Below are 19,724 nucleotides of genomic sequence, written 5' to 3'. Positions count from 1 at the left end.
GGCAGCCCCCATAGGGAAGAAAAAGTGTAAAAATAAGAAAAAGTAAAACACAAACACACAAATAAATATAAACGTTTTTAATAAAGCACTAACATCTTTAACATATTAAAAAAAAAATTGTGATGACACTGTTCCTTTAAGACCCTAAGAATAAATAAATGTTGCATTAAATGTTTGTGTCCTTACCAAAATATTTGATGATTAAGGCGAGCTCTCACATCTTGGGTCATAGCGTTTTAGGAGGCTACCCAAGAATATTGAATAGATACATGAATTACTGATCTCCTGGAAGGTTCAAGAATCACTGTATTCTTCCCTATAGTGATATTAGGGGGTCAGTAGCTAAATTCACTATATGGACAAAAGTATTGGGACTTAATAATTACATTCAGTCCCATTACCCCAGGTGTATAAAGTCCCGCACATCGCCATGTAAAGAACGCTGCCACTGGACTCGAGCAGTGGAAACGTGTTCTGTGGAGGGATGAATCACGCTTCTCTATCTGACAGTCTGATGGATGAGTCTGGGTTTGGCGAATGCCAGGAAATCGTTACTTGCCTGACTGCATTGTGCCAACTGTAAAGTTTGGAGGAGTGATAATGCTATGGGGTGGTTTTTCAGGGGTTGGCTTAGGACCTTTTAATTCCAGTGAAGGGAAATCTTAAAGCTTTCGCGTACCAAGACATTTTGGACAATTGTAGCATCCAACATTGTGGGACCAGTTTGTGGTTCGGCCCTTTTCTGTTCCAGCATGACTGCGCCCCAGTGCACAAAGCGAGGTCCATAAAGACATAGCTGGGTGAGTTTGGTTGCAAAAATTTGACTGGTCTGCACAGAGCCCTGACCTCAACTCCATCCAACACCTTTGGGATGAACTCGAACAGAGATTGTGAGCCAGGCCGTCTCTTCCAACATCAGTGTCTGATTTCACAATGAATGGGCAAAAAAATCCCACAGACACTCCAAAATCTTGTAGAAATCCTTCCCAGAAGAGTGGAAGCTGTTTTAGCTGCAAAGTGGGGACCACCTGCATATTAATGGCTATGGATTTAGAATGGGATGTCATAAAAACTCCTGTAGGTGTAATGTGTAGGTGTCCCCCCAATACTTTTGTCCATATAGTGTATATGGAAACTTGTCCATATGTAACAATGTGAAATCAAACAGATTTTCTAGAGTTTACAAAATCAGCCTCATATGTCACTATTCCTACACAGCTATTCCTACATGTACTCGTTTTCTTTTTATCACTGCTCTCTGTAGTAGATCTAGTAGAAGACAGTGGAGGATCTCCAGAATTAAGTCATTCAGGTAAGCAAAACATTTTTGGGATATGTTGCGGCACATGGGTGTGAATTAAAGCTGCATTTTCTGGTTTCCCCTGAAGTCCCTGAGATAACTTAGTCCCTGTTCACCCTGAGTTTTTTTTTACCGCGGAAGCCGCGGAAAAAAACGGCTGAAAATTCCCTTTAATTGGGGTCACAATATCATTCTGGGAATGTTGCATTGATGTAATTGTAGGTGTAGTATTCTTATCTTATTTATAGGTAAGGTAATGATATTTATTGCATGGGGTAATAGTGATGTGACTTAGAAAAGTGGCAGCCATTTTTGTGTTCAGATTGGTAGTAACTGCCCTTTCCTCACATGGACATCAGTTGGCCACTCACTCGGCCATGCGGCAGCTCAGCTCTGACCGGGTGACAGATATAACAGCAAAAATTAACAGTTTGAAGCAGTCAAGAGGCCCCTACAGACAGAAATAAGGTAACGATGAACATCATCATAAAATTATGATCTTTAACCCTATCATTACTGGCATCTTACACGGGTTACACCAAGTCAACAAATAGACAATTAGACATTGCCGCATCTGTACCCAGTGAAACAGCCCCCGTATCCTTAGATGCCCAGAGAGGATCCTGCTCCTTCTAGCTGCATAGATTCATTAAGTATTGGGATCATTCATTTGTATATTACAGGGGTTGTATGAGGTCAGAAAACCAGCTGCTTTTTTCCATGAAACAGCGCCACACTTGTCCATAGGCTATGTACGGTATTGCAGTTCAGCCGAATTCACTTGATTGGTGCTGAGCTACATTACCACACACAGCCCATGAACAAATGACACTTTGTCTAGAGGAAAGCAGCCATGTTTATCTAATCTCACATCTGTTGCACCCACTAACTTTCAACATTACATTACATTACGTTGTGTATTTGTCCTTTTCAATGTCCTTACAATCTCCTTTATTCTAGTGAACTCTCCAGGAAGATAAATAATGTCTGCTAGTGCTCTCAGCCACAGTCCAGCATCTCTATATGTTGGGGACCTTCACCCCGAGGTCACAGAGGCTATGCTGTTTGAAAAGTTCACTCTTGCAGGTCCAATTTTGTCAATCAGAGTATGCAGGAACAAGACCACCCGTCAGTCTCTTGGCTATGCCTATGTCAACTTCCAGCAGCCAGCGGATGGTAAGAATTCTTACGTAAATATAGCGTATACAGGTCTAGATTATAGGGAGGACAATACGGGGCAGTAGCTCAGCGGCATCCACCTCTCAGGCAGAGGCATAACTTGAAGCTCCTGAGCCCTAATGCAAGATCTATAACAAGGCCCGCCATACCATATATCATTTATAATACTGGCGGCAGAGGGGCTTTTGGGCACCCTCGGGCTTCAGGGCCCGGCTGCGACTCCTACCTCTGCACCCCTTATAGCTATACCCCTCATCTCAAGTCCCTCAGACTTTTCCAACATCAAGCCATGGGAATTTTTAGGCCTACTAAAAACAATTCTCCATTTATTTTTGTTCAGAGCTTCAATGCATCGGCCTGCACTAATAACTAGAAGAAATTCAGGCACTAAGAATTTGTCTTTATTACCATAGATTGAGCGGGGAAAGCAGCTACAAGGCACCTCCAGCTCAGGTTACCTATAGGGGAACAGCAGACATTAGGGGACAGTCAGGGGGCACCTGTACATATAAGATTGTCACACATTATATAACCGTTACTGGGAAGGTGGACCCCACAAACCTTGATTTGACCCACAGGATATGTATAAAATATGGCAGCCATGTAAATTCAGCAAAATTATATATGACAGGAAAATTCTAAATCTGTAATAATTAATAAATTAGATTTTGTGTATAGTTACTAATGACTTTAAAATAAATAAAGAAATAAAACGATAGAAATTACATTTATTCTAAATAATGTAATTTGCCGTCAATTACTATTTTTAATGGTCGTGTAAGTTTATCAATTTTAAAATGACCACCCCTGTTCAGAACTGGATTAAGGTTGGTGGAGGCCCCAGAACAAAAAATCTGGTGGGAAACGATCGTCCCTGTATGGGGACGAAAGATCATTAATACAATCGCTCATCCCCATGTATAAAAAAACAACTAAAAAAACTGTACATAGCCTTTAAGCTCGACAAATCCTATCAGCGCATATGACAAGCACTTGATTGAAGTAGTCAACCTTTCCTTGTCGTCCTCAGGCAGATCACCAATGGGTTAAACTCCCTTAAGTACAACCAGAAGAGACAGGTTAATAAGCAGTGAATTAAACACTTGAGTAGTACCCGCCTATAAAAGGCACAAGGATCCACACCACACTTGTATTTTTTTCTTCCATTTATCTATATTCCAAGCTATATACTCTAGTATCGGTTCCCTCGGCTTGAAGAACAACAGGCGCTGCTCTGTGTGTTATGTTCGGGAGGATGGATGGTGCTCCCTCTTTTCCTATTATTTGTCGGACAGGCCGGTTTTTTCCTTCTAAAATGGTGACAATGTCTCCCGGAGAGGATGTTCTGGGATCTCCGTTGACGCTGGACACATCATCACCGGCCGGGCGCCAAATTGGTTCCTCTTGTATGACGAAATTCACGCCATGCGTCCCCTTTGCCTCGGATTGGGCGGCACTTGACTTTGCAGGAAGACCAGTTATGCTAGTGCTTCTGCACATGTGTGAGGGCCTCGTTCCCAAGCCTGGCCTCATATTAAACCTGCAGTCTGAGGGGAATCATGGCGCCACTGCTAGGCAGCACAATCCTTCTGTTAGCAAGGTAAGCTGACCTGTGATGCTGTTCTTATTGCCTCGGATGTGACGTCTCATGTGGTAACTACACTCATGGCGTGCGTTATGCTTGCTCAGACGTTATGAGAGAACATACTGATATGTACCTGTTGTTACAGATGTTCACATCAAGACATGAGTCTGGCAAAAGGAGGAGAAAGTCTAAGCACAGACTTTGTCAAAAATGTGACCAGCCTCTCCCTGCTCTGCTAATCTGTACACTGCATGTCCATCACTTGAAAGTTCTCCTCAGGATGATGATCCCCAGAGGGCTGAAGCCAGATCCTTCCTGGGCTGGTATAAAGAGCAGCTAACTATTAGGGTATGTTCACACGAGCGCGTCCGTTACGGCTGAAATTACGGGGATGTTTCAGCCTGAAAACATCCCCGTAATTTCAGCCGTACCGGCATGTGCAGGCGCTTGAACGCCGCGTCAATTACGGCCGTAATTAGCGCTGCTATTCATTGGAGTCAATGAATAACGGCTCTAAATACGGCCAAAGAAGTGACAGGTCACTTCTTTGACGCGGGCGTCTATTTACGCGCCGTCATTTGACAGCGGCGCGTAAATATACGCCTCGTGTGAACAGACAAACGTCTGCCCATTGCTTTCAATGGGCAGATGTTTGTCAGCGCTATTGAGGCGCTATTTTCGGGCGTAATTCGGGGCAAAAACGCCCGATTTACGGCCGTAAATAGGCCGTGTGAACATACCCTTACCTTTCTGGATGCCAGAACTTCTTATAAGAGAAAGCAACACAGAACTGAGGGACCTTCTTCACCAGTCAATGGCCATTGTAAGCTGAATGTGGCTGCCCTTGTTCAGATCATAGAAGCTATACATCTTAAAGAGGCTCTGTCACCAGTTTATAACTGTCCCATCTTCTACCTAATCTAATAGGCGCTTTCAGGTAGATAAGTAATGTGTTATTTAAAAAAAAATATATATATATGTTTATTTTTGACAAAGTTATGAGCATTTTAAGTGTTATGCAAATTTGTTCTTAATGACGAAGTGGGCGTAGTAAAGAGAAGTGTATGATGCTGACCAATCAGCGTCATACACTTCTCTTCATTCATGTTCAACGGTACACACAGCACAGCGTGATCTCGCGAGAGCACGCTGTGCTGTCACTTACTCCCACAGTAACTTTACCGGAGTGTCGGGAGAATGAAAAGACTGGCTGGAGACACTGTCTTTTCATTCTCCCAACACTCCGGTAAAGTTACTGTAGGAGTAAGTGACAACAAAGCGTGATCTCGCGAGATCACGCTGTGCTGTGTGTACAGCTGAACATGAATAAAGAGAAGTGTATGACGCTGATTGGTCAGCATCATACACTTCTCTTTACTACGCCCACTTGGTCATTAAGAACAAATTTGCATAACACTTAAAATGCTCATAACTTTGTCAATAATAAACCTTTTTTTTTTTTTCTTTTTTAAAACAACACATTACTTATCTACATTACAGCACCTATTAGATTAGGTAGAAGATGGGACAGTTATAAACTGGTGACAGAGCCTCTTTAAGGCCCAGCAAGTACCAGTATGGGAGACCATCTGGGAACCTGTGCTGTGGTTGACCAAAACATGCTGTGTCTCCCTCCTCTTCAGAGGATTCATCTTTCTGAAGGAGAATATATTTCTGATGATGAATCTGTGGATGATGATGATGAGCTTTACTTCCTGAAAAAAGGATAAAGTCTCCTGGCTGAAAAAAGCGGCTAAGGCTGCTATTGAATCTGACCTAGATCAGCCTAAGGCCCTGTTCACACGGAGTATTTTGACGAGTTGTTTGGTGCGGAAACCGCTCCGCAAAACTCGTCAAAAAATGGCCGAAAATGCATCCCATTGATTTCAATGGGAGGCGGGGGCGGTTTTCTCCCGCGAGCAGTAAACCCGCCTCGCGGGATAAAGAAGGGACATGCCCTATCTTCATGCGTTTACGCCTCTGACCCCCCATTGACATCAATGGGAGGCAGAGAAAGCGTATTTCGCTGAGTGTTTTGTCCATAGCACTCAATGGGTGCGAGCAAAAAACGCGGTGAAAATCGCGGCAAATAACGTGCAGGAAGGACAAAATCTGCTTCAAAATCCCAAACGGAATTTTGAGGCGGAATTTTCCTCCTGCAAAAAACTCTGTGTGAACACAGCCTAAGAGAGAGAGACTTTTCTACTTTCCTAAATCTAAGGATAAAGTCTTTCCATGTCATCTTCTTCTGTCAGAAGGACTAAAGCATGACTGGGCTAAGACAGACAAGAGATTTCATCCAGGCCCAAGGTATAAAAATCTTTATAGGATAGATCCTCATTACACTTCTCAGTGGGAAGAAATACCTCAAATTGCTTCCTCAGTGGCAAAGCTTGCCCAAAAAGTGGTATTCCCTTCTCAGGAGTCTGCCCTTCTCCCTGATCCACTTGACAGAAAATCAGATGGGGCTTTGAGGCTGGATTCCCACAGTGCAGATTTCGCAAGTATTTTTAAAGCCAGAACGGAACACAAATAAAAATTATATAAAGAAAGACATTATATGTCCGCTTTCCTGGATCCAGATCTAGTTTTGGCTTACAAAATCTGACAGCAAATCTGCACCGTGGGAACCCAGCCTCAGGAAAACTTATACGGCAGCATACAAGACATCTCTAGCAACTGCCTCGGTGCCCTAAGAGTGTGGCTTAGTCATCTGACCCAAGACTTACAAGATGGAGTGCCCAGAGAGGAGATTTTTCAAAATTTACCATTGATGAAAAATGCCACAGAATTCCTATGTGACAGTTCTCTGGAATCTATAAAGATCTCCACTTTATGGATAAAGCTATGGAAGGAAGATGTTCAGACCAAAATTAATTCCTGTAACCTACCCTTCCAATCTGAGAGTCTGTTTGGATTTCAGTTGGAGAAGATCCTGGAGTCCCTGTCGGAGGGTAAAGGGCAAGCCTTCCCTCAACCTAAGAAAGCCTTTAACAAGCCTTTTTCATTATCAACGTAGGCGTTCACCTAAAAACAAATTACATTTTCGTTTCCAAGGTAGACAGGGGAGAGATGGACGCCAGGAAATCCTCCCCTCCTTTAAGAAGAGGGTGAAAAATAAAAAAAACTGGTAACCAATGACGCCAGGCCCCCTTTTATGGTCCGATGAAGATTTAACCTGTTTTCAAAACAGTGGTCTCACATTTCCTCACACGAATGGGTGTCCTCTACCATCTGCAGGGGATATGCCCTGGAATTCAGAGAGTACCCTCCCAATGTGTAGAGTCCTCCTTCAACTGGTCCAGGAATTTCTTCAAAAGGGAGTACTGGAACCGGTTCCTTATCACCAAAGGACCAAGGGGTATATTCTATGATATTTCAAGTTCTGACGCCAGACAACAAAGTCACACATTCAGCATTATCCATTCAATTGCCTAACATTTGGGATCACGTCTGCTCCACGAGTGTTCACAAAAATATCAGTGGTCCTCACAGCAGCCTTGCATCTCCAGGGAATTACCATCATCCCATATATAGATGAATGGTTGATTATAGCACCGACGACTTAGGCTCTGTTACTTCATCTCCAGTCAATTCTACAGACTCTGAGAACGCATGGTTTCCTCATCAATATTAAGAAATCTCAGTTGGTGACAGTCCAAAAGACAAAATACCTTGGCTTCATCATCAATTCTCATCACATGAACCTCAGTCTATCTCCAGAGCGTTGCTACAAAAATATTCAGGGAGTGACTCGCCTAATATCTGTGCAGATGGTGACAATCCGCTCAGCAATGAGAATTCTGGGCTTACTAACCTCGGCTATAGATCCTGTACCATGGGCCAAAGTCCACATCCGAGTTCTTCAGATCAATATCTTGAGCTCTTGGAACAGACATACTGCATCCCTAGACCATCTAATGTCCATCTCTCCAGTCACCAAGAAGGAATTGATGTGGTGGTTTAATCTGGCCATGTTATCCATGGGCAGAGCACTAACTCCTCATCCCCCAATAACTCTAAGAACAGATGCTTTCTCTTGGGGCTGGGGGGCTCATATGCAGAATCACCGGTGTCAACAGATGTGGTCTCCAGAAGAAAAACTTCTGTCATCCAATATCAGAGAGCGATCAGGAGAGCTCAAGTTTAATTTCAGCATCTCCTCTCCAACACCAGCGTCCTGATTCAGAAAAACAACTTTCCTTCCGTTTATTACATCAACAAACAAGGTAGGTCCAGAAGTCGTGCTCTGTCCAGAGAATCCGTGATGTTGATGACTTGGACAGAAGCCAATTTGTTCAACCTCACAGCTGTTCACTTTCGAAGTCTACTTAAAAAGGCTCTATCACCAGATTCTCAAATCCCTATCTCCTATTGCATGTGATCGGCGCTGCAATGTAGATAACAGTAACGTGTTTTTTTTTAAAAAAACGTTCATTTTTGGCCAAGTTATGAGCAATTTTATATATATGCAAATGAGCTTTGAAATGGACAACTGGGCGTGGTTTTTTTTCGTATATCCAACTGGGCGTGTATTGTGTTTTTAACTGGGCGTGTTTACTTGTTTTACTAACTGGGCGTTGTGAATAGAAGTGTATGATGCTGACGAATCAGTGACCAGTCAGCATCATGCACTCCTCTCCATTCATTTACACAGCAGCATCACGTTCTTATTAGAACGATCTGCAGCCACATACACAAGTATCCTGAAAATGAATACACATGACCTCCAGCCTGGACATCATGTGTATTCAGAATCCTGACACTTCTGAATCTTTTCTGTGAGATTCCAGCAAGCCACGCGTAATCTCGCGAGATTACGAGTTAAACAAGATTTCTTTTCCCTTGCTGGAAATCTCACAGAAAAGATTCAGAAGTGCCAGGATTCTGAGTACACATGGCGTCCAGGCTGGAGATCATGTGTATTCATTATCAGGACACTTGTGTATGTGGCTGCACATCTTTTCTAGTAAGAACGTGATGCTGCTGTGTAAATGAATGGAGAGGAGGGAATGATGCTGACTGGTCACTGATTCGTCAGCATCATACACTTCTATTCACAACGCCCAGTTAGTAAAACAAGTAAACACGCCCAGTTAAAAACAATACACGCCCAGTTGGACATATGAAAAAAAACACGCCCAGTTGTCCATTTAAAAGCTCATTTGCATATATATAAAATTGCTCATAACTTGGCCAAAAATGATCGTTTTTTAAAAAAAAAACACGTTACTGTTCTCTACATTGCAGCGCCGATCACATGCAATAGGAGATAGGGATTTGAGAATCTGGTGACAGAGCCTCTTTAACAGCAAGGCAGATTGGCTCAGTCGCAATGCCCTTCATCCATCAGAATGGAGCCTAAATAGAGCTATTTTCCATCAGATAGTGGAGAAATGTGGTGTACCCGATAGATGGGCTCTCTCTAAGTTGAAGAAACAGATTGATTTATGCCTTTCCTCCATTTCCTATAATTCAGAATTCTCAGGAAGATAATAGACGAGCAAGTGGAGGCCATTACTGTGATTCCATTCTTGCCTCGCAGGGCTTGGTTCAATCTCGTTTTGTCTCTTTCAAAAGGAAGGTACTGGAAACTACCAGTACAACAAGATCTATTGTCACAGAAGGGATAGCTTCATCCCTTTGAACCATTAGCTCAAGCAAGTTTGAAGCATCTATTTCTAAACTATTTTTCTAGTTGCCATCACCTCTGCCCGCAGAATTTGGTGAACTTCAAACATTGTCTTACAAAGAAAAATACCTGAGAGTATTACAGGACTGTATTGTTCTCCACACTTTCCAGGGTTCATTCCTAAAGTGGCATCCTCCACCAACATCAATAAGGAGATCATCCTTCCACCTTTTCTTCCAGATCCAGAGGATGAGAATCAAGAGTGCTTGTTCGAGTGGATGTTAGAAGTGCTGTCATTCAGTATTTACAGGTTACATCCAAAATCAGAGTCCCTATATTTACAGACCTATGGCGCTCCTAGAGGTCAAAAAGCCAGCAAGGCTACATTGGCTAGATTGGTGAGAGATACCATTAAGGAATGTTACTCCTTACAAGGCCAAGAATTTCAATTATTTCTTAAAGCCCATTCTACAACATCCACCTTGACATCATGGGCATAGTTGGGCCAAGTGCCCATAGATCAAATTTGCAGAGCAGCTATGTGGGCACCCCACTCGACATTGGACATCCTAGCTTCAGAAGATTTAGCCTTTGGCAGTTCGGTGCTTAAAAGGGCGACTTCTTCCCACCCTATTTAATTTATTGCTTTTTAAATCCTATTGGTATGCTGCCTGAGGACGACCAGGAAAGACTAAAATTTGCTTATCTAAATTTTTATTTCCTGGAGTCCAAAGGCAGCACAGCTTCCCACCCCTAATAAATTTTTTTGTTATTGCTGCATACTATACAAGTGTGGTGTGGATCCTCCTGCCTATAATAGGCGGGTACTACTCAGGTGTTTAATTAACTGCTTATTAACCTGTCTCTTCTATATGAACATTTTGGTAAGCAAATTTTAGTCCTTTTATTATACCTTATGGAGTCTATTTGCTTAAAATCCCCCATATTTTTTTCATCAGCGGAACGTGCTCTGGATACAATGAACTTTGAAGACCTGAAGGGCAATGCAATGCGCATTATGTGGTGTCAGCGCGACCCATCTCTACGAAAGAGTGGGGTTGGCAATGTTTTTGTCAAAAACTTGGATAAATCCATTGATAGCAAATTGCTATTTGATACGTTTTCTGCATTCGGCAATATCCTGTCTTGTAAGGTAAGTAAACCTAAATAGTGATCTACGCAGGCTGTATAGGAATAATGTAATTACTTTATATAATGTGTTACAGATCGTGTGTGATGAAAATGGATCTAAGGGCTATGGGTTTGTACATTTTGAGACCCAGGAATCGGCCCAGAAGGCCATTGATTCATTGAATGGTATGCTCCTAAATGAACAGAAAGTGTAAGTAGAATGTCATATAATAAAGAGAATTCCCATCTGCCCAATGACTTGTGTTAACAAAAAATGTTAAAGGGTGTGACTAAACTTTTAAAAAACTTTTGACATGTCATAGTGACATTTTAGAAGTTTTGATCGGTGGGGGTCCGAGCACTGAGGCCCCCACCGATCGTTAAAACAAAGCGGCAGAAGCACCCGGGTGATCAGCTTTCTTCGGAAAGCAAAGCGAGCAGTGTACAGGTTCAATAGAAAGTCTGCTGCTTCGTTTTAGCGATCGGTGGGGGTCGGACATGTCAAAAGTTTTTTAAAAGTTTAGTTACCCTTTAATAATATAGCTACACAATGAGTTAATTGGACACAGGATGTGCCATTAATGTCTTTTAGGTGGGGGTCTCACCTCTAGTCTCCCACCCATTGTAAGAATGGGAGTCCACTGCCTCCTGTACTGCCAGTGACCTCTGAGACCCCCACCTATTAGACATTTTTGACATAGCCTGTGTCTTGCTTAGAAAAACTAATTTCCATGAATTAAAAAAGAGGAACAGTATAAAGCTAAATTATATTTCTCCTTCCTTTAGGCTCCACTCCTGCTCTTGGCATTAAATAACATGAGACATTTTTTTTATCAAGACTGCAAAGTATGAAATTGTTTTTAGAGTTTTGAAATCAAAGAACAAAATGTAAATTCATTACTTTGCCAGCCTGTAGACCGTATGTAGTAAAATGATGGCATGTGAGGGAAATTGTTGCTACCTACTTGGGACTCTTGATCCATGCATTAGTATTACCACTATATTCATAGGACATCAAAAATAACTATTACTGAATTAAGAAAACGGATATTTTAATATTGTATTATATGAAAGAGGCATCCAGTAAAAAATACACAGCATATGTTTTTTTTTCAATGGTACCCTATGGGCATGGGTATGTCTGCCTTCCATCCACGTATACCTTTAACAGAAAGCTCAAACGCTGTGGGAATAAAGTTTTACATCCTTAATCCAGCCTATAAGAGCACATGTTCCTACAAACACCCGTGGTCCCGAAGGAGAACAGAGGAATAGCCTTTAAAATGTTTTTCGCCATGCTGTCTTTAGTAAGTCAAAACTGTAGATAGACTTTTTTGTTTTCTCTACAAAGGTTCATTGGACATTTCAAGTCCCGTAATGAACGTGAACCTGAAGTTGGTGTCAGAGCTTTGTTCACTAATCTTTACATCAAGAACTTTGGGGAAGACATGGATGATGGACGACTCAAGGAATTGTTCAGCAAATATGGTAGGTGACTGGTAAAGATTCGGTGTGTAGCCACATCAGCATTAGTCTGGCAACTTTATATTTTCTGTACCTACTTGTTCTAAATTTGTACAATAATCTCACTTTAGGGCCGACACTGAGTGTTAAAGTTATGACTGATGAAAATGGGACGTCCAAGGGATTCGGCTTTGTTAGCTATGAAAAACATGAGGATGCACTAAGAGTGAGATGAAGACAAAATCATTGGAATCAGTACTGTTATCTTTTCTATTGCAGGCTGTCTTGGTTGTTGGAAGTTGCAAAAAGTGTGTTGAGGAGATTCCTCCTTGTTTCGATTTTAAAGGGGTTGCTCATTTCAGAAATGTATGGCATATCCACATGGGGTGCCACCTCAGGTCCCCTCACTCTTCTGAAGAATAAGGGGCCCACAACCCCTTTACGGCAAGCTAAGGTAGTTGGCAGTGTCCACTTAAGGGTTCTTTTACGCGGCCCAATATGGGCCAAGAAAATGATCGACGAGACACATGGAGTTATGATTGGTAATGTACGGGGATGAACGATCATTACTATGATCGTTCCCTCCATACATTTCCATCATATCGAGAGTTCTTCAAATGAATGGCAGATCATGTAACACAAGGATGGCGGTCAGGTTCACCAGTGCAGAAGACGCTCTTACTTAGCAGCTCACCACTCTGGCTGATATAGTGAGGTCCCAAGTGGGAGACACCCCTGTGAGACCACCACTTTGAGGCTTCCAGTATGTTAATATTTAACCTATTTCTATTACTTTTTGGACAAGTAAAACTTAAATTTTTTATTTATTTAATTATGATTGAAAGTAAGCTAAACTGTAATAAATATAAGTTTTCGGTTCTAACAGTCTCTTATAGGAATATACAAGAGTAGTTCAAATTTGCAAGACATAGATAGTCATTGAAGATCAATAGTAGTTCCAAACGTTTGGAACTACTATTGATCTTCAATACCTTTTACTTTATATCACTCGGAGATCAGGAAAGCCTTAACAAAAAGAGAGGTTTTGGGAAATGCTGTCCTGACCTCCAAAGACGGGATCCAGTCCTGTCTTTGGCACTAAATATACAGGTCATGGAGCTATAATACTCATGTGAATGATCGGTAAAAGTAACCATTTTCCCAATTCCATAAGGCTGTGGATGAAATGAACGGTAAGCACGTGAATGGTAAGGCCATATATGTAGGAAGAGCCCAGAAGAAGTCAGAAAGACAAGATGAGCTTAGGAGGAAGTTTGAACAGATAAAGCAGGAACGAATCTCCAGATCTCAGGTCAGTGACTTTGTGTGCGATGTGTGTCAGTAATTAAAAAGTTTGGAGCGAGTTAGTAATAAGTAATTTTTTTGTTTTAGGGCATCAATCTCTACATTAAAAATCTTGCAGAATGCATTGATGACAGGCGACTACATCAAGCATTTTCCCCCTATGGTACCATCACCAGTGCTAAGGTGAGCTTAGGTTTTACATTTAAGGGGAATTTGTCAGCAATTTTGAGCCCTCAAATTGCTGACAGTTCTACATACAAAACGGGGAGAGCAGCGTAACTATACCGCTGGTGCCGGTTGCATGACCGAGAATTGTACGATTTAATGCCGCCGGCGGCCCCTTCATGTTCAGTGCACCCGGCAGATTCTCTTTAAACTTTTCATAATCACATTGAACCAAATGTGAATGCCTTTAGGCAAACTTTTATGGTTTATTTGCCTATGGAGGATGGCAGAATGTTCACTGTGATCTAATATTTTAGGTGATGATGAATGGTAGACGCAGCAAAGGGTTTGGTTTTGTCTGCTTCTCCACCCCCGAGGAAGCAACCAAAGCTGTCACAGACATGAATGGCAGGATTTTAGCTTCCAAGCCCTTGTATGTTGCCTTGGCACAGCGCAAGAAGGACCGTCAAGCTCATTTGGCCCATCAATTTATGCAGAAGATGGATTATATTCAAACAGTACCCTACCAAGTCATCAATGCTTACCAGCCACCACCACCACCCAGCTATTTGATGCCACCTGCTCCACCGGTATGTCTCCAGATTATAAGCCTACAGGAAGTTTACACACATGGAAAGATTATTTGGTTAAATCCTTGTTTTTATCCTTAGACCCAGAATCATGCTGCATACTATCCAGCTGGACAGATACCACAGGCTATGCCAAGTTGGACGGCACAAGGTCTGCTTAAAACATAGGAATGTAGATTTCTTTGAAACTACTATGGGGGAGATTTATTAAGCCCGGGGATCATACACGAGTCCAGAAAAAAAGATTGTTGGAGTGAATTGTGCCAAATGTATTCAAAGTTGGACGTCTATTAATAAAATTGGTGCATTTTGAATTGTCCTAAAGTCAGAAAATGAGATCTACGCTTTCTATGAGTAGGTGTATATTAGCGCCAAAATTTGTGCCAATTAATGACTTAAGTATGAAGACCACGCCCACTTCCTATAAGCCACGCCCACTTGTCAGAACTCCTGAGAGAAAAGTCATACAAATGGCATGCAGTCATTTTTTGAGCTCAGTAAACTGATTAATAAATGTGGGAATATGCGTTTATGACATGTTAACTTGGTGAAGTGAACTGTCTGTAGTTTTCTATTATCAAATTACATATAGACAGGGCTGGCCTTAGGCTGCAGGATGCCCTGTGTGTGCGGAATTGCCCTTTGGTGCCCCCACTCTATTTACCATGGTTATTTATTATGGGTATTTGGTGCTTTTGTTTGTACTGTATGTTTTGTTGGGGCTGTTTTCACATTACGTCCTGCCTGTCCATTTATCATATGCGGCGGAAAAGCTCATGGCGCATACATTAAATGGACACAAAAAATGTGCAGTGTAATTTTTTTTTTTTACTGGACCCCACTGCATAAAATAGCTCAGTCCCACCTGAACTGAGGTTTTTTTTTACCCTCCTTCAGGTTATGGGACTGTATACTATACGTTAAACGGATGGGGAGGGAAGATGTAATGTGAAGTTACCTTTACTCAAAAAACAATGGAGGAATCACAGTTTTTTCCAATTTCAGCCGACAAAAAAAATAATTCAGTTTCTCAGTACGTTATATGGTACTTTAAATGGTGCCAATAGAAGCTACAACTCATCCTGCAAAATGTAAGCCCTCACACCACTCTATTGACGGAAAAATAAAAAAGTTATGGCTCTTGGAAGACGGGGAGTGAAAAAAATGAATCAGTCCTGAAAGGGTTAAAATAAAAAAGCAGCCCATACTTACCTCTCTCCTCCCAGACGTTCCTGCGCTGGGGGCTACCGTCACCTCTGTTCTCTGTATACAGAGCGGCTGCAGTGGTGACATCACGTGGACAGTACATAAACGCCGCAGCCTATTACTGGCCTCAGCTGAGCACCGCTCAGGCCATAAATAGGCTGCAGCCGATGTCACCGCTGAAGCTGCTCTGTTTACAAACAGAGGTGACTGAATATCTGCGGAAGGGAGAGGTATGCATAAGTGCCTGCTCACATCACCGTTCGCTTTCCGGTCCGGGGTTCCGTCTGAGGTTTCCGTCGGGTGAACCCTGCAACGGAAAGTGAAAGTGAAACAACAGCTTCCGTTTCAGTCACCATTGATATATTGATATCAAGGGTGACGGAAACATCGCTAATGCAACCACTCCGGTCTCACGTAGCTAAGGCTGACCATGCATATAAACATTATAATTTCCATAGGGCATAGCCTCTATGGTCTACTTCTTAATTCCTCGCCATTTTCAAGATCTATTATTCATAGCTGCCTGTTTGCTGCAATGTTTCCAGGCTAATAACTCTTAGGCTACGTTCACACCACTTCTGTAGATTTAGATTAAGTGGAACCTCAAATTATCAAGTTAAAGGGGTTTTCCAGTACCATAAAAATGATGGACTATCCTCAGGATAGGTCATCAATATGTGATCGGTTGGGGTCCGACTCCCTGCACCCCCACTGATCAACTGTTTTGAAGGAGCAGCAGTACGAGAGCTGCTTCCCCTTCATTTCCATGGCTCGCACTGTGAATCGTCAACACACTTGTAGCAGCAGTTCACACTATTACAGCCTTATCCCATTCATTTCAATGGAGTGGGACCCCGACCGATCACATATTGATGGCCTATCCTGAGGATAGGCCATCAATTTTATGGGACTGGAAAACCCCTTTGACGTATATTTTGCATACGTCTGCCATTGACTCCCTGTATAGCAATCCCTAAGTAAGATTTGTGCTTATAATGATAATAGTCTAGACTGGATATAATTGTAGCAAGCACTCAGCTGTGCGAAGTATTAGGCCCACGAACGTGCTTTTGCGGCCGCAATTCCCCCGAAAATCCACGGGAGAATTGCGGCCCCATTCATTTCTAGGGGGCCATGCACACGACCGTAGTTTTTACGGTCCGTGCATGGCCCGGGAGCCCACACCGCAGAAAGAACGGAAATGTCTTATTACGGCCGTCTTCTGCGGTCCGGGCTCATTGAAAATAATGGCCGCGGCCATGTGCATTGCCCGCAATTTGCGGGCGGCTTGCGGCTGACAGTCCGCTGCCGGCTGACCTGAAAATCACGGCCGTGCACATGGCTACGGTCGTGTGCATGAGGCCTTAGATCTGAACAGGTTTTCAGCCTCTGGATGTGAATTAAAATGTTGAGATCTAGGAAATTGTAAAGAATTTAAACAAAGTGAATGAAATTCACTTGTGATTAAACTGTCTTGACATAAGATTTCACAACCCATTTCATTTCTTAGATCCATTAAGAAAGGGATGTTAATGTTTTAAATGGTGATGGACCTTATAGTCGGTTTGAGAAGCTGAATTACCCATTTGCCTTTCTGCAGCATTCCAAAATATGCCAAGAGCCATCCGACTATCTGCTCCATCACCTTCAACGTACAACACAATGAGACCAGCTCCTTCAGCCCCTCGTGTTGTATCAGTTCAGCACGTAGGTGAGTAACTGCTCCAGTCATAGTCCAATACTTTTCCCGGGGAGATGTGCTGCCGACAACGATAATATTTCTTGTTGCATAAAAGATGTGATCAGCCGATGAGCAAGTGTTTGCTCATTCATCGGCTGATCGTTGCCCTTGGGGGTGACTGGCATCCAGCTTTAAAGCAAATATTGGAAGACAACTATGAGAATATAATTTTCTGCTGCTCTCAACCAATTAACATTGCTAATAACAGTCTTGATGATGCTTAAAATACTCTTTCAAAAGACCTCTTCAGCTGGATGCCAGGCATAGAATAGAGCCCCATACTGATTTGAGGAGTTGTAGAGTGGCAGCTCTTAGTTCCCAATAGTTTAACCCTTTATGGGGATCTTCTAGATGCTCTTGTTTAAAGTGTCTGTGTATAATGGTAAGTTATAAACAGCAGTGCTAACATTTATTGAGGTATTGTAACTTTTTCATACAGCAAATATTCCACAACTAACAATTGAATCCCAGCCTACCCATGTTGCTGCTGCAGCCGCCAATGTTCCTCAATATGACTATCCTGCTGGAGTTCTGAATCCGCAACAGATTATTATTCAGCCACAAGTTGCAGTGCAGCAGGTAATCTTTGTCTGTACGACCCAATGTCAATTATATGTACAGGTTCGTTGCCAAAGATGTAGGAGGCCTCATCATTTTTGACTGCAAAGATCAACACTGACATCGAGCTCCCTGCTTACATAAATAAATGTAAAACGCTCAGTACACATTTTTTATTTTACTTTTTCCAGCACAACCAGTGTCGTTCATTGGGAAGTTAAATAAAGTAACCCCCAGAAAACTGTTTGCCAGTAAAGACTATAGCTTTTTTGTATGTTCTGTATTTTTTTTTCCGCCTGCAGCCCACGGTCTTTCTGGATCAACCATCGGCTCCCTCTATACTGGCCCCTCCTGTTTCTCCAGGTGACCAGAAGCAAATGCTGGGTAGGTAAACCCATACAGCGCTGCCACATCATGTACATTGTGAAGGAACATAAGACATGATATAAGAATTCCTTTGGTTCTAGGTGAGCGCCTGTTCTCTCTAATTCAAGCCATGATCCCTACACTTGCTGCGAAAATCACAGGAATGCTGCTGGAACTTGACGATTCGGAAGTTCTGCAGATGCTTCAGTCACCAGAATATCTCCGCTCCAAGGTATGACCGTATTCTTATCTTATGTGCAGAGTAATGTTTACCTTCTTTCCTCATAACCCGGGCCTGGCGTTAACATGTGGCTTCTTATTTCAGGTTGATGAAGCAGTTGCTGTGCTGCAAGTCCATCAGGCCAAGGAAGTGGTGTACCAAGTTGGCTGTCAAGCATGCATCTAAGTTGTAGCATGTTCTATCCAGGCTCAGTGAACTTTGCTATTCATATTTTTTATAGCTAAAAGTCCAAATCTCAATTTGTAGGTTAAAAACTTTTTAATACGTTGAGGACCCTTTCCATGTCCCAGTGTTAAAAAGGAATGCCTAAATTGGAATTAAAGGGGTATTCCCAGAATCGACATTTATCACCTATCCACAGGATAGGTGATGAGTGTCTGAATGCTGGGGGCCCCACCAAGCCCCCCCCCCCATTCCTCCTCACTGAACGATTGCAGTGAGGAGAAGTTTAAATGGAGCAGCGGTTAAGCATGTGCAGTGCCGCTCTATGGGACTGATGGAGACAGCAGAGTACAGTGCTCAACTGTTTCCATCAGCCCCATAATTAAATAAAGTGGCAGCACACATGCTCGCCTGCTGATCCATGCGGGGGGTACAGTGAGGGGTGGGGGACTCTCAGTACCCTTGTTCTAGTGATCAATGGGGTTTCAGTGGTGGGGCCTTTAGCATTCATACATTTATCACCTATCCTGTAGATAGGTGATAAATGTCAATTGTGGCAAAACCCCTTTAAATTAATGTCACGCATTAATGAAAATTTTCTGTGTCAATTTTCCCTGCAAGGCATCTGCACCCATCAGAGAACTTTTCAGTTGTATAAAGAAAAATAAATTGTATAATATTCTTGCTTCCATGTTAATATTTGCGTGCTTATTGTCAATGGATAGTACAAGGAAGCCTCTGTTGGCATTTTGAACTATAGTGGTACTTAGTTTGGTTCAGAATAAAATAATAAAATAATAATAAAAAATGATTAGAAATAATAAAGCAATACCTAAAATCATGAATCTTGATTGGCAGATATATTACTTTTCTCTGTTTACGGACTTCAGAAGCGCAACAACGTATTGCCGAGTCACCAATGTATAGCAGCTCCTGTTGCTAAGCAATAACCTGAACATATTCAGGCCATGCCATGCTACTGCCAGACTATGGAACTCTCTGACGCAGGATGTGTGTAATGACGGGGTAGGGAGACAGACAGGTGAGCTCTAATCTACCCGCCACTCAGTCCCTGCCTACTTGCACGGCCCCTTCCTAG

General features: G+C 42.4%; 1 protein-coding gene across 1 annotated transcript; it reads left to right on the top strand.

Moving 5' to 3' along the window:
* Positions 1-1,674: 1,674 nt before the first annotated feature.
* LOC142652407 (polyadenylate-binding protein 1-A-like) lies at positions 1,675-19,440 on the top strand. Its single transcript, XM_075828048.1, has 15 exons — positions 1,675-1,768; positions 2,261-2,476; positions 10,656-10,849; positions 10,923-11,038; positions 12,179-12,315; positions 12,423-12,517; positions 13,466-13,603; positions 13,684-13,779; positions 14,079-14,351; positions 14,433-14,502; positions 17,158-17,268; positions 17,738-17,877; positions 18,159-18,240; positions 18,324-18,454; positions 18,548-19,440. Exons 2-15 carry the CDS (start codon positions 2,284-2,286, stop codon positions 18,626-18,628), a joined length of 1,857 nt encoding a protein of 618 aa, XP_075684163.1. The 5' UTR covers positions 1,675-1,768; positions 2,261-2,283; the 3' UTR covers positions 18,629-19,440.
* Positions 19,441-19,724: the final 284 nt, after the last annotated feature.

The sequence above is a fragment of the Rhinoderma darwinii genome, chromosome 5, assembly GCF_050947455.1.
Source record: "Rhinoderma darwinii isolate aRhiDar2 chromosome 5, aRhiDar2.hap1, whole genome shotgun sequence".
Lineage (NCBI taxonomy): Eukaryota > Metazoa > Chordata > Amphibia > Anura > Rhinodermatidae > Rhinoderma > Rhinoderma darwinii.
The sequence above is the reverse complement of the archived record's forward strand: the minus strand, read 5'-3'. Positions and strand labels throughout refer to the sequence as shown.